General features: G+C 31.2%; 2 protein-coding genes across 3 annotated transcripts in view; one reads left to right on the top strand and one right to left on the bottom strand.

The window, feature by feature from the left end:
- LOC126891975 (DNA topoisomerase 2) overlaps positions 1-1,255 on the bottom strand; it is a 255,500-nt gene extending 254,245 nt beyond the window's left edge. For both annotated transcript variants that reach the window (XM_050661332.1, XM_050661333.1), the window contains exon 1: positions 1,106-1,255. In XM_050661332.1, the coding sequence (XP_050517289.1) occupies positions 1,106-1,120 (15 nt within the window). In that variant the 5' untranslated portion in view covers positions 1,121-1,255. The remainder of the gene's footprint in view (positions 1-1,105) is intronic.
- Positions 1,256-12,997: 11,742 nt separating this feature from the next.
- LOC126891974 (N-acetylneuraminate 9-O-acetyltransferase) overlaps positions 12,998-16,538 on the top strand; it is a 44,602-nt gene continuing 41,061 nt past the window's right edge. Inside the window, exons 1-2 of the mRNA XM_050661331.1 lie at positions 12,998-13,264; positions 13,320-13,416. Coding sequence (XP_050517288.1) covers positions 13,138-13,264; positions 13,320-13,416 — 224 coding nt within the window. The 5' untranslated portion in view covers positions 12,998-13,137. The remainder of the gene's footprint in view (positions 13,265-13,319; positions 13,417-16,538) is intronic.

Here is a 16,538-nt window from a genome sequence, read left to right as displayed (position 1 = left end):
AATTTTTTCATACACTTACGATCCTGCATTCATAGAACATAAGCCCAGAGCGCACAAATGTGACATGTCATTTGTGACAGATTCAAACAATGAATTTTTTTTTCTGCATTTTTTACACCTTTTTTAGATACCGTATATATCGTATTTATTCAAAGGGAAACTTCATTTTCACTCAAAAAAAACTCAGGCCTGAAAGGGTTATAAAGGATCCACCAAGCCCTAGATTGAGTGATACATGTGAGGAACAACCAAATATTTCTCTGGTTCATAGGCGTAACCAGGATGATCCTAAGGGGGGGGGGTTACAACTACTGAAAGGTCTCTGAGGGATATGGTGTTAAGCGCATAGAGCTCAAAGTCCATCCCAAAGAAACTGTAATAGATGAAGAACCTGTATTGGATGAAGAACCTGTTCCTTCAACGAGCTCTTCTTCAGCAAAGAGGCAATGCAAAGACATGACATTTCAGGTTACGCCTATGCTCTGGTTAACGTTCTCGAAGAGGGTGGCATTGAAACTGATTTGAGGGAAGAAAATAAAGACATTTTTATTAGAAGAGGTACAAGGGAAAGAAACGCTTAGAAAATAAAGCTGGGTGAATGTAGTAGTCTGTGAATGTGTAGTAGTTTGTTATTTCTCACTTTAGTTACAGTCATCTGCTTATGTCATGTTTTTGTAATTTCATTAATCACTCATGCTGATTTCTTGTATATTAAAACCTAGTTTATAAAGGTTTCATTACATATAGAACATGATATACACTATGAATGACTAGAACCAGGATTTTACAAGTTTACATATATCTAATAATTATTGCAAATCAAATTTTACAACGTGTTTCAACTAGTCGTGAACAAATAACACAATATTCTTTGTTAATAACAAATAATAATATACCTTCTGAAGATGAAAAATTTGCCAATATTTTAACCCTAAATGTACAGACGGTTTTGATAATTTTCTACTAAAACAAAAGACTACCGAACTCCTAAGTACCATATTTTCATTTTTTTTTCTATTCTTCCCCGGTCGCGTCGGAGAATGGGCATTTTAACCTTACCTATATAGCGTCTATCATTTTTGGTAAAAATACTACAAAATCTTACCTTTATATCCGCCATTTCGATCAGCTAGTTCAAATTCGACTGTGTAATTGTAGTATCGTTTATTTAAAACACATAATTCTTACAAAAACTGTTGAAAATGGTTTTCTCACACCACAAACAGTTCGTTGTCTCGAGAGATTGACAACGAAAATGTCGTAGTTCGTTCGCATTCGATTATCTTCGGAGAAAATTTAAGTACAGCCAATATAAAACTTTCATTTTGAATTTCATTTTTGAATGGACCAATAAGGAACGTTCATAAATATATTTAAAGAAATCGGAACGGGTTTTGCCTTTTAAATAATCAATATGGAGGATAATAATACACTACTTGCATTGTTTACATTTTTCAAGATTTCTTATTTGTTAAATTTAGATTTATTAACTATAATAATGTATTATAGGTAATTTCTAACGAATTTCACTTAAGATATTTCATAATATGCTGTTAGTTTTCAATCATTTCAATTTACTACATGGTTTTATATTCTCTGTATATGTGTATAAAAAAAATGTTCAGACTATTAAAAAAAGACTTTCACTGGTTTTTCATAAAACTCTTCACATCTGCACCAGATTATTATCCTGATTATTTCACAAATAACTCACCTCTCATGGGCTAATTAATTATTACTTAGGAGAGGTGGATAGGCAACACAAATTACAGTGGCAAACTTTTAGGAATATGCAATATCAATAATTATTATTCCTATTCCTACCAGTGATATGGGATAGATTCCTCTCTCCCACATCACTAATTAAATACAGATAGTTCCAGTGGTGTCATGGTGCCGGAACGCCGTTCCGGCAGTGGTTAAGAAAAGAAAAAAAAAATAAATAGAGAATTTAGGTTTTGTAATGGTTTTGTAAGCAAAAATTAGCAGTGCGTTCCGTACTCTTCTATACCAACGTTGCCACCTTATACAGGGTGTAACGAAAATACAGCTCATAAATTAAATCACATATTCTGAGACCAAAAATAGTTCGAATGAACCTAATTTACCTTAGTACAAATATGCACATAAAAAAAGTTACAGCCCTTTGAAGTTACAAAATGAAAATCCATTTTTTCGAATATATCGAAAACTATTAGATATTTTTTATTGAAAATGGACATGTGGCATTCTTATGGCAGAAAAATCTTATAAAAGAATTACAGTGAAATTTGTGTACCCCATAAAAATTTTACGGGGGTTTTGTTCCCTTAAACCCCCCCAAACTTTTGTGTACGTTCCAATTAAATTATTATTGTGGTACCATTCGTTAAATTCAATATTTCTAAAACTTTTTTGCCTCTTATTATTTTTTCGATAAGGCAGTTTTTATCGAGTTGCGGCTTCTTTTTTAATGTGTTTCCATAAAAATTTTATGGGGATTTTGTTCCTTTAAACCCCCCAAATGTTTGTGTATGTTCCAATTAGACTTTTATTGCGGTACCATTAGTTAAACACAGTGTTTTTAAAACTTTTTTGCCTCTTTGTATTTTTTCGAGAAGGCACTTTTTATCGAGATACTACTTATTTTTTAATATGGTTCAAAATATACCTAAAAATGTAAATCACAAATAAATTTTCATATTATTACCAAGTCTTCATAATCGTACTTAGCCATATACAAATATGTGGTGGATTTGATAAATATTCAAAATATCTCGATAAAAACTGACTTTTCGAAAAAGTATTAAGAGGCAAAAATGTTTTTAAAATAATGTGTTTAACTAATGGTACTACAATAATAATTCAATTGGAACGTACACAAAAGTTTGGGGGGTTTAAAGGAACAAAACCCCCATAAAATTGTTATAGGGTGTCCAAATTTCACTATAATTTTTTATTAAGATACTACTACCATAAGAATGCCACATGTCTATTTTCAATAAAAGATCTCTAATAGTTTTCGATATATTGGAAAAAATCGATTTTCATTTTGTAATTTCAAAGAGCTGTAACTTTTTTTATGTGCACATTTGTACAAAGGTAAGTTAGGTTCAATCGAACTATTTTTGCTCCCAGAATATGTGATTAAATTTATGACCTGTATTTTTGTTACACCCTGTAATAATTGTAATAACACCTTATAATTGTAATAATTATATAAACTGTTCTTATAATACTGGTACTAGTTCATTATTTTTTGGAACAGAAAATATGTGTTTTATATGTTCGTTCATGGGTAATCTATTATTTTACATACTATGTAGTGGTTTTAGGTGTTTCAATATTCATGTGAATATTTAATCAAATTTGTTGTAGATCACCGAAGTATCTAAATTGGGAGGAGCCACGGTGCACAATTTTGTAAGGAGGGCAATGGTATTGATATTAACAAATGAATTTGCCAACGAATATAGCTGGCTAGGTAGGAAGGGTAAAAAGCCTTTTCACACCACAAATATTGCCAAAATGATAATAAGTAAGTAATTTAAAAAAAAATATTTGAAATATCTGTAGATATACTTATTAAGCACTATTCATTGTATTTTGATATGAATTTTTGAAGTTATTCTTCTTTAGGCGCGATTGAGAGTAAAATTTTTCATAAATCTGCGCGCATGCGCACACAGACAGTATGTAGTTCGTTTCTAATCTTTCAAGATAGTATCTGTATCAGCGCTAATAAGTCATTAAAAGAATATATTAGTGGTTTTAGTAAATGTATTATTTATTATAATTTTTGTGTCTTTGAATTTCTCTTTTTCTGTAGTAAGATAATAAAATATGTAGGTATAACATTTTTATCACGATACCACTCAATCTATTTATTGTCACCGTGTTGTGTAATTATATCCGAAACTTACGTGTCAGTAACAGGAGACTCGGTGGTCTAGTTGTTGAGCGGTCGATCAGAGATCGAAAGGTCCCGGGTTCCAATCCTGGACGATTCATTTTTTTTATTTTTGGTTGTTTTAATAAAAAAATTTTGAAAGCGGTAAATAAGAAAGTTAGTTTAATATTTAAATAGAATACAAATAACCTGTTAAGTATATTTACTTCGTTAAAATTATATAATAGAAGAATAACTTCTTACGCGCGTACAAAGTACACACACATTCTTTTTTTTTTTACTTGTAGGATCTGCTGAAGTTGCAGGTTTAACAAAAAGTCAAAAGGAAACTGAGGTTTCTATTCAAACATGGCTACAGAGTGGGTCAGATCGACGCAACAGTGGAAAAAATACCAACTTAGTTTTTATTTGACTAATAATTCCTTAAATTCCTTAAATGACTCAATTGCTCATTATTAAATATGCAAAAGCACATATTTGAAGGAAATTAATAAGTGCCTTAAAAAAATAAGTGCAATTGGATGTTTTGGGGATAAATTTTCCAGGGTAGGATTGTATAAAAACGTTCATATAAGGTTGTAAAAAGACGTCCATAGGACACTGTAAAAAGATGCCCAAAGGATGTCATAAAAAGACGTCCATAGGATGCTGTAAAAAGACGTCCATATGACGCTGTAAACAGATGTCCATAGGACGTTACCCGTGGTCTTACCCGTTGTCCTAGGTGAGCGACGGAAAACGACGCGACGCGATGCGATGCGTTGCGATGCGATGCGACCAGTAATTCACGCGACGTGTGGCTTATGTAGCGTCGCATCGCGTCGCTTTCCATCACTCAAACCAGGACAAACGTGACGATGTCAATTATTAATTCCTATTCTTAAGTGTGGGGAAGTATACGGCAGTGTTACTAGAAATTCATATTTTAAATACTTAGCTAAAAAATTCCATAAACGAAAAAGAAAGACAACAAATGTCATATATTTAGAACGAGTAAATTTGGAGAGTTTAATCATTTATATCCGAAATTAATGAAATAATCCACGTTGGTTTAAAGAGTATTGTGGCTTATTCACTTTCGATTATATCATTGCAGCTGTTAAACTCAGTATTAATAGCAGCTATCAATAAATATCAATAAGTAATTTTCAAAAACCAAATTCTATTTAGGAGAGGCTGTTACTGACTTTAAGGTATGTTAATGAAAAAACACTGGTACTATATAGTTATTATTATTTTTTATTTATTTAATAAACTATTGCGTAGCATAATTTAAATTGAAAAAACAATGGGGCGTCACACTGTGTCGTGTCTCGTCGCGAACAAATCAAGTTCGCACTTCGTCGCGTCTTGTCGTAGACTGATTAACCCGAAAACGTAGGCCATACACAAATACAACCATTACTTGATATTTTCGCGTCGCGTCGCGTCGTGTCGCGTTGTCGCGTTTGTCGTTCACCTAGGACAACGGGTTAGGTGAACGACAAACGCGACAACGCGACACGACGCGACGCGAAAATATCAAGTAATGGTTGTATTTGTGTATGGCCTACGTTTTCGGGTTAATCAGTCTACGACAAGATGCGACGAAGTGCGAACTTGATTTGTTCGCGACGAGACACGACACAATGTGACGCCCCATTGCTTTTTTCAATTCAAATTATGCTACGCAATAGTTTATTAAATAAATAAAAACTAATAATAACTATATAGTACCAGTTTTTTTATTAGCATACCTTAAAGTCAGTAACAGCCTCTCCTCAATAGAATTTGGTTTTTGAAAATTACTTATTGATAGTTATTGATAGCTCAGTTATTAATACTGAGTTTAACAGCTGCAATGATATAATCGAAAGTGAATAAAGCCACAATACCCTCTAAATCAACGTGGATTATTTCATTAATTTCGGATATAAATGATTAAACTCTCCAAATTTACTCGTTCTAAATATATGACATTTGTTGTCTTTCTTTTTCGTTTATGGAATTTTTTAGCTAAGTATTTAAAATATGAATTTTCTAGTAACACTGTCGTATACTTCCCCACACTATAACAATAGGAATGGATAATTGACATCGTCACGTTTGTCCTGGTTTGAGTGATGGAAAGCGACGCGATGCGACGCTACATAAGCGACGCGATGCGACGCTACATAAGCCACACGTCGCGTGAATTACTGGTCGCATCGCATCGCAACGCATCGCATCGCGTCGCGTCGTTTTCCGTCGCTCACCTAGGACAACGAGTTACCTTTTACAACATAAGACGTCCATAAGACGTCTTATGGATATGTTTTAGGAGTAAATGGACATCCATAAGACGTATGTAATGCCGAAATCAGACGTCCCATTGACGTCTTTAAGATATGTCTTTGTGCTGTTTGGGATTTTCTTTTCTGGTTGACGATATCGGCCTTCGTCGGTAATCCATAACTATTATAAATATTATTCGCTAATGAGTAATGAAAACAATATTTTTTTTTTTTAAATAAAAGCAGACTAAAGATCTAAAAATTAAAGGAATAACGCAGAAAACGCAAAAAATCGCTGATATAAATAAATTAACCTTATGAAATGCCAATTGGGACCGTGCAAGTTCGGCAAAGCGACACCTGGTTTCTACGCTGTGCAACTTTATTCGCACTTTTAATTATATTGGCCAATTATATTAGTCCTGGTTACTGGATAATTGTCAAGGCCATAGTCCAAAAAAATAAGAAGAAAAAAGTACTGCAAGCAAAATACAATTAATTAAATTTACTTTTATATAATAATTGCATGTCATATCAATATTGTAGAGCAATATATAATTTTTCTTCTTCAATGACAATAGGTATGAAATGTACGTCAATTTGACAATTTCAATTGACAATATGAATTATTTAAGAAAGTTGCAATATTTCTCCGCTATTCGCGCACGATCGTTTCTCGTATCCCTTCCAAGTACTTGCACACCGCGAATAGCGTCAAAATTTCATAAATGTCATTAGTGTCCAAATTTCAGAACATAAAAGGTTTGTTCCAACATGAACTTTTGGACGGTCCAGAAACCGTCACGAAACTACTTGTACCGTTTGTTGTGCGCATGTTCGTAATTGTATCGCCCAGTTATCGTCCCATGACGGTAATCATATATTTGTCATTTTTGTTGGTGACAGCTTGTGTGCTTTTAGTCGATCAAAGGCTCAAAAACTTTAAAGAATTAAATCCTAGTGCGCAAGTCAGTCCAACCAGCACATTATGCATTTGCCCGATTACTGAAATGATCATCACGAAACCGTCACCGAAAGATCACAATTCTTGTTGGAACAGTGGGAAGGACGATCCGATGACGATCATATTTTTGTTGGAACGGATTATGTTTACTGCGCAGAAGCGTTACCGTTTCGTGACGGTTCTCGGTCGTGTTGGAACAAACCTAAAGTAAACCAAATACTATTAAACTGTAATAGGACTTTTCATTCACAGTCATTTGTTTCGAGCTTCTGTCAAATGTCGTATAATCCGTGTATATTAATATTACACACAGACTATACAACATATGACAGAAGCTCGAAACAAATGACAATCGATGAAAAGCCATACAACTCTTGACATTTCCCATTACATTTGAGGAAGCAAAAAAATAGCGCCATCTAGCGGTCAGCGGTGATAACCAGAGCAATCTAACCTTACATTTATAAAATTGCTTTATTATTGTTTTTGTACAAGTGTTTGAACTATTTTTATTTTAATTTAATTTTGCAAAATTAACTTGTTATTCAAAAATTTATAAAATTAAATTTGAATGTTTACGTCAAATTTTACGTTGTCACAACGTAGTTTCACCGCAAGCCGACAGTGGCAACGTGCTTCGCGTGCTTCCAGATTTCTGTGGGAGTTGGACGTATTACAGATTACAGTCAATAGTATTTGAGTAAACTTACCTGAGGTTGGACCACTTACAAATAAGCATTATAACGCAGTAAATTTGAATTACTTCTCCTGTTTTAAAAACAGACCATACATTCTGGTGTTTACCGCCTCCTTTAAGGTCGATTCTCACTATACCTTCCGTTTACTTTCCATATCCGTGGCATTCCGTTTCCATAAAATATTATTAAATACAAATCATATAGTAGGTATATGCCCACTTTCCGTTACGTGTGTACCTACCATTACCGAAACCTTACGTTCAATTATTCATCCTCTACGACACGTTAGTTGCTTTACGTATACGGAGATGCATTACGTTACGTAGCAATAATAAAAACTCCTTATAGGGGAGTGCAATTAGAACGAGAAGATACAATGTTTCGGAAAAAATCAAACAAGGTTATATTTTTCTAAAACTTTTTTTGTCGGTTTATAAATATGTTAAAGTAAAAAGTTCTACTCACAAATTTCGCCGCTAATTGTTTATTAATTGTTTAAACAATAACAATTGTTTTGAATAACAATAACAAATTGTTTTGAATAACAATAATGTTAAGAATATGGGTGAATTCAACATTTTATTTTGATAAAAAATGTTTTTATTTTAGTTTTGATTATGCTGAACCCGAATCTGACATTACAATTTGCAAATTCAAAATGGCGGATTCAAAATGGCGGATTTTTTCCTAAAATTCCTTAAAAAGCAGTTGTAAAATCCGATTTTTTTAATAAAACGTGTTTATTTACATATATGTGGATATTTTTGAGAGGTTGCTGAACCTGAATCAAATTTTGATAATTTAAATTATAAAATGGCAGATCCAAAATGACGGATAACTTAAAAAATAGTTGTAAAATCATAATTTCTTTACAAAATGTATTTATTTCTACATATATTTATTTTTGAGAGCTTTGATAAACCTAACTTAAATGTTGAACATTATAAACTATAAAATGGCGGATCCAAAATGCGGATTTTCTAAAAAGAACATAAAAAAGAACATTTTTCTAAAACATTTATTGTCTTTATTTTTAACAGGTAGTTGAATCTGAATTAAAGATTAAAAATTTAAATTTCAAAATGGCGGATCCAAAATGGCGGATATTTAAATAAAAAACAAGTAGAATCCAATCAAACAATTATGGAATTTCATTCTTAAAAAGAAGATAAACAAATAATTTTCACAATAATATTAAAAATTAAAATTTATTAGAAAGAAAGAACAAATTATTCAAAATCTATCTCTTCAATATTCAAAATATTGTTGCAATGGGATCAAAAAGTTATTCTTAGTAAAAAGCTCTGCATATTCTAAAACTTTAAATGCAATCATAAAATATCAATTTTTATCAATTTTGTACAAAATATGTCAATAAATAAAAATTTTAGTGAGGAGTAAGATACCTATATTTTTCATAATACTGAAAATTGTTATTATGGAAAGTTGTTCAGAATTAAAAACGATGTGTCAATATGCAATTACACTTTTATACAATTTTTTTACATAATTCCTCGTATAATATTGATAAAATATAATATTTTATATTTGCATATTAAGTGTTAGACCATGCATAGCTATTTATGACGAATAACTTTCTTCATAAAATTAATAATAAATCAGTTATCATAAATAATAAGTGAAAATTTAATGATGTTTGGTATAATTAATTTGAAACAATATTTAAAAAAACAAATTTTCGATTAGAAGGATATAATTACATATTGAAAGATAGTTTTTAATTCCAAACAACTTTTCTTTATAAAAATTTTCGATACTGTGAAATATAAAGGTACTTTACTCTTGAGTGAAATTCATATTTTTTGACATACTTCGTACAAAATTAACAAAATTTGATATTTGATGGTTGCATCTTATGTTATATACGATGCAGAGTATTTTATAAAGAATAACTTTTTTTCGTAAAACTGATATTAAAAAAGTTATCAATAGGTTCCAAGTTACGCAAACATACTGTATAAGAGCTAAAAAAATTTTTTTGTTGAACATTTATTATTGTTGAAGCTTATTATTAAATTAATTTTAGGTAAGTTTTACAGAAAAAAGTTTTGATCACTCTGTATATACATTTTTTCAGCTGGTAATTTTCGGTTTTTGTATTACATTTTTGTTATCTTTCTTAGTTTTCTCAAAAAGAAATTGTTTATATCATTTTTAAACTAAAATAGTTCAGTGTTTTTTAAAGACTGCATCCTAGGCTTTAAAAAAATATCAAAAAAATTGTATTAGATTTATTCAAACTTGAGCAATACCGTCTTAAAGTGGTGGGAATTCTGTAGAACTACGAAGTTTTCAAAAATTACATTTTTTGAGACAGCGTATTATTTGAATTAAATTTTTGAGATTTTTTTTGAATGAGACATCGTTTAGTAAGATGATTAAGAGGTAAGTTGTGCAAATTTGAGAGCTTTATAAGTAAAATTGTATTAGTTACACATTTTTACATCATTTTTAAACAAAATTCATGTAAGACTCATTTTCCGCCCACATCGTACTTATGTCCATACATTTTATTTCTTTGTATTACAACCATAAGATAGCTTATTTTATCTTCTTTCATGTCCAATTTGTAAACTTTCTTTTGATCCATTAGTTAAAGAATGACATTAAAAAAACTCAACCGTGCACTTCTTCCAACGCTAGTTTACAGTGCGCCAATGTGTGTGAGAAGGGTGACTTTAGCGTTATAAATAAAAAATTACAGAAGCTAGAGATTTAATTTTAGAAAAATCTTTATATAAGGTTTTTTTTGTAAAATATTCTGAATTTTTTCAATGGTCAAGTCAGTTTTTTTCTAAAAATTATATATTCGGAGTTATTTAAAAAAACATCTAACTTCGCTGTTCATTTGTTTAATAAAAAATGAAGCACCCACTTCTCGAGTAGAACTTTTTGATATGTTGTTTATTAAACATTTCTTAATGAAATTACAGAAAGTTTTATCTTGTTTGATTTTTTCCGAAGTGAAAATCTAAATGCACTCCCCTATTAACGACTTTCATTTCTCCGACTGTAAAAAGGCTGTATGACACTATACATTTTCTTGTATCATTTCTAATATCGTTTCTGATATGTCAAAAAAATGCATAGTGTCATACACAGCACACAACACTTTTTTCTATGATACACAGATACAAGAAACGATACAAGAATTTGAGTCAGACACAGATTCTTGTACAAGAACTGCGCCAATTTCTGCGCAAAGAGCAAAAACGTAAAACCTGCTGGTAAAACATCTAAAATGTCATAATTACTTACTCATAATGGCGGCTGAAATGAAAATGGGATCATGTATTGATGAATTTATTTGTGTTTTTGTAGGTATTATTTATAAATCTTTTATTGATCCTTAATATACCGTTTGGTATGGACCATGATACTATAAATAAAGTATTATTTATAGTATCATGGTGTTATTTATAGTATCATGGTATGAACTACTGTTCTACTAATAAACATATATTTAGCTCCTAGTAAAGTTCAAACTATAAATTTAGGTTTCATGGTGCATAATTTTTTAATAGACGAAAATATAATAGTTCCTAATTTGGATCAAACTGAAGATAATTCTAATGCAAATATTTTAGCACAAATATCAAAACAAAATAAAAACACAAATAATAATCAACCTCAAACAATCAACGTAAAATTCTGGTTAACATTAAAATGTTAATTAAAAGTTTATAAAATCTTTAAAATCAGCTGTAGCTGTAGATGCATACTACCATAATGTGACACAGGGTGACAAACAAAATTTCGACCAATCCCGTGCCGAATTTCATACAATTTTCGATACCTACAAGAACTTGCATACAGGGCACAAATGTACGTACAAGAAATGATACAAGAAAATGTATACAAGAAACGATATCAGAAACGATATTAGAAATGATACAGGAAAATGCATAGTGTCATACAGCCTTAACTGACATGTCAACAAAATAAGAATTGTCAAGCACACTTTCACTATGCAATGTTTGTTAATTTGTTACATTATTGCATATTATAAAGATTATGTTTAATCATATATTGATCTCTAATAAATTAAAATATGTACATCAAATAAATAAAATAAATAAATAAACAAAATACTTAATACATTTCAAAGATAAAAAATAAACAAATAATAACGATTGAAGATAAAATATGCCATATTTTTGTCCGTCAGTATACTATACCCATTATTATACCTACTAATATGTCGCTATATAGTTCTAAAAAAACATTTTTTTTAAATAAAAGCAGACTAAAAATCTAAAAATTAAAGTAATACCGTAGATAACACAAAAAACCGGTTATATAACTTATTTATGAAATGCCAATAGTGTCAAAATTTCATAACATTTGAGTGTTGGACCAATTACAAATAAGCATTACGGCGCAGTAAATTTGAATTACTCCTGGTTTCAAAACAGACCACAAATTCTCTTATTTACGGCCTCCTTTATAGTACGGAGGCTGCCAAATAATCTCATATTTCGGCTACTAAAGGCCGCGTTCCCACCATCAAATAATTTGATCAAACTGGTTTGTGCAAACTGAAAGTGACAGTTAGTGACGTCACATCCTGAGTGTTCATTGTGGATAATAATGAAAAATTTTAATTTTAAATAAAGAGGTACAAACAAGTTAGACAACTCAATAGGGCTTTTCATTCACAGTCATTTGTTTCGAGCTTCTGTCATGTGTCACATAATATTAATATATCTACGTCATACGTTATTGATATATACCAATGATACAAACCAAAGACGTATGGCGTAGATATATTAATATTATGTGACACATGACAGAAGCTCGAAACAAATGACAGTCGATGAAAAGCCCTATACAAAAAATTTGATCAAACTGGACTGCACAGATTTTTAGAATTTCAAAAAAACTGCAATTGTGACGTCACTTTGACGTACTTCCGGAGTTTGCTCAAACTGTTTGATCAAATTATTTGATGGTGAGACGCGGTCTCTAGATTTCTGTTGTATTATTCCCTCGAAGGGCCACCTTTTATCTATAAATCGGCCCTCTATTTGACAACTTGACAATGTTGCCACATCTAATACCACAGCACAGACTGTTCAAATAGAGACGGTCATGAGTGTAGTAAAGAAGATGAATAATGACGTCACATCAATTCCAGTATGAAAAATTGCCTAACTGCTGAGTAGTTCAAATGGTTCAAATTTCTATCTTTTAAAATTATTTGTAGAATCCACCTCGACCATTCTAAACGTCACTTGATTTCATAAAATATGCACAGTAGATAAATAGTATTAACTTTTTCAGAATGAAACAAATTTATTTGTATAATCTATTATGGCTGGAGAAAAATCAAAAATCGAGAGAATTATTGAAGAAATAAATTCGACAAATGCAAAGAAGGTAGCTCTTTTTCTGGTGATTGGATTTGCTTGTTATCATGGCATATTACACTTGAGATTTGGTATGTTAATAATTCTGTCCTATAATCATTTGAATAAAAATAGTATGATTTTTAGGTACTAACTCTTGTAAATGGCTATTATCTGATGGAAGGTATAAAGCAGATAAAGAATGGCAGCCTTATGGGTGTATGCTACATCTCTACACTAACAGGTAAATATTTGTTTTTGTTGGAATGTCTGGCTTAGCATACCTACCTAGAAAGCCGGAAGGGATCATTTTGGCCCCACGTTCTTTAATAAATTAAAACTCAGTTTAAAGAAATTAAATTAACTCTAGACGTTAGAATCAAATTTTATTTTTTACTTTCATTGTTTAACACATTCGCTGCCCATCAAAAACATTCGGAACACCATACAATTTGCAGTTTTTGATATTTGCCTCACATTGCCTTGTTACAACCGTGGCAATGATTTGAAGTATGATTTCCTTTACAAAATCTTTTCAACTGATATTTTTTTCGTTTTTGGATAGTAACAGTGATAGTTGTTGGTAGACCTGGTGTTGCTAGACGTAGTTCCAGATTTCGGGAGACAAGGTATGGGGCCCATAATTCTTTATACAGCCGAAGAATAAACTTACGGAAACTGAGTCTACTTCCAGTTATTTCTTTATTAATAATCCATGCATTTATTGCTTCCAAGTCAAGAGTATGATAAAACACGTACATAGGCCATCATCTTGAAGTTGCTTTTGTAGTATAAAGACGCGTCATTTGGTCCTCTACACCAACAATTGTAACTTTATTACATAGATGATCAGTACCAGTATAAGGGTAACCATTTACAATAAATTTACAATAAACATACATAAATATAATTTTACCCATTCGACAGGAATTTGAAAGAAAGGATCGTCGAATTTACCAGAAAACGATAATAACTTACACGGGGCCAATTCGGCCCTTTTAGACTTCTATGGTAGATTTGTTAAAAAAACCATTAAATAAATTTAGTAAACAATATTTTTTTGTTTTAAATAAGGCTTTGTATCAAAATATTAAAAGTCATAAAATATGAAAATACTATTGCCTCAATTAAAAAAACTACAATAACTTCAAATCGCAACAGGGGCCAAATTGGCCCCTCCGGCTTTCTAGTGTTAAAGGATTATTTCATAAATGAGTAATTCCCATTGTTAAACTATGATCGGCAGTTGAAAGGTAAAAGGTTGTAACCCACAAATCAACTTTTTTAATGAAGTAGAGAAAACGTTCCAGTTAAGTAATTTCAGGAGGAATTAACCCATTAACATATTTTTCATTAATTTGCAGATCAATAATTCATCTATAAGTTAATGAAAAAAATTAATTTAATTCCTCATAAATTACTTAAATGAAGGGTTTTTTTCTGCTTCCTGAAAAAAGTTGATTTATGGGTTACAACCTTTTACCTTTCAACTGTCGACATGTTTATTTACCAATAAACAACATTCAGTATGTACTGGTCAATAATGGTGAATATTTTCAAAAACTGGGTAATAATGTGAATAAAATCAAAATCGTTCTAGAAAGACAAGTATGTACAAACAAATTTGTAAGGGGCAAAAAATACAAACAGTTTTGCATCATAGGTCATAGGTATAAAATAATCTTCAAATAGAGATAAAATTCCACAATATATTTGAGCTTTCATGCATAGTTAGGTAAACTGTTAAACTATTTTATATCTATCTATGCTCCACTTCAAACATTATATTGCAAGTGGGTTTGCCATTATGTGAATTATCATAAATAAATACTCCTTTAGATGCCCCTGGGGGGCATAAGGAGTTTCGAGGAGGAAGAAGAAATACTCCTTTATTATTCCACAGCAGTTAACCGCAATAATCCTCTACAAGTACCTGCCTAATACTACCTTTCACAGCCGCTGTTGTAAAGAGCGGCAATATTGTCAGAAAATTCTCATTTAGTTTGCATGGCCCTATCCTTAGTACACTACATCGCATGTCTGAAATGATGACATTCGAAAAGAATGTGCCTTACAGAGTAGACGTGGTTTTGCGGTGCTGCGATTAAGTATTGGAATATGTGGTAAACGTGCACGTATAATTTTGAAAATTTGTCTGTAAGTGGAAGTTATGACCACGGACGTAAATACATAGATACATAGAAATATTTTTAGCTGATTTTTAGCTGATTTGCAGTAAGTTTTTATAAAGTTTGTTTTGTTAAAATGGGTAGAGATGGTAATAGAAGTCAAAGTGGTAAGGGAGAGGATGAATTGCACTCAGTAGTTAAAGACCTTGTTGTTAAATTGTGCACAGCAGATGAGTTTATCCTCAAGCTTACCGAAACTATAACTGGGATTATCGAAGAGAAATATAACGAAAAATTGCCAAACTCGAAGAAGAAAATCAAAGTATTGTTAGAAAACTTCAGCAGCAGGAAGAGACAATCAAATCTCTTGTTAATCACCAAAAGAAACAGGAACAAATGGGGAGAAGCACCAACCTTAGAATTTATGGAGTTCCTGAACCATCGGGTCCTGAAAATTTGTCTAAAACTATGCTTGCTATATTTACAACTACAATGCATCTGGAATTAGATGAAAGAAGTATAGAGTTCTGCTATCGACTGAACAAGAAAGAAACCCACAAAAGTAGACCAGTTTTGGTGAAATTTTCCTCAAATTATTATAAAAATGTTGTTTACAAAAATAAAAGGTCACTGAAGTCTACAAATATAATAATTCGAGAGGATTTAACGAGAGAGCAGCTAAATATTGTAACGGAGGCAGTGAAAAAAATTAATGGTTCAGGTGTGGTTTGGACAAATTATGGTCAAGTTTACGTCAAACTGAATGGTCAACAAAATGGTAGAAGAATCAGCTCACTGGAGGATGTCGCTAAACTACTTACTTAGTATATAATGTATTATTATTATTCTCTATTTAATGGCTTTTGAAATTAACAGATAGAATCATGATGTTTGTTATTTTTATCTTTTACGAGCATAACAATGTTAAGGATTATATTTGCAGCATTTGACCAATTGAGTTGTTCCCGTTACTAGATTTTTATCTAGGTGGAACAAAAACTACAAGAACTACAATTTTTTGTTTAAGTTAGATATCGTTTGTTTTGGTATTGTTTTAATTTCGAACTCGAGCATTCAAATTGTTTAAAATAAAACAAAATGTTTAAAGTAGGTTGCTGTAATGCAAGATCATTAGTACCTTCATTGCAAAATATTAAACAAATAGTTTCGGATAATTCTTTAGATATTCTTTTAATATGTGAAACATGGTTGAAATATAGTATTGTTGATGACCAAT

Source organism: Diabrotica virgifera, chromosome 9 (genome assembly GCF_917563875.1).
Source record: "Diabrotica virgifera virgifera chromosome 9, PGI_DIABVI_V3a".
NCBI lineage: Eukaryota > Metazoa > Arthropoda > Insecta > Coleoptera > Chrysomelidae > Diabrotica > Diabrotica virgifera.
This window is presented reverse-complemented; position numbering and strand designations above follow the sequence as displayed.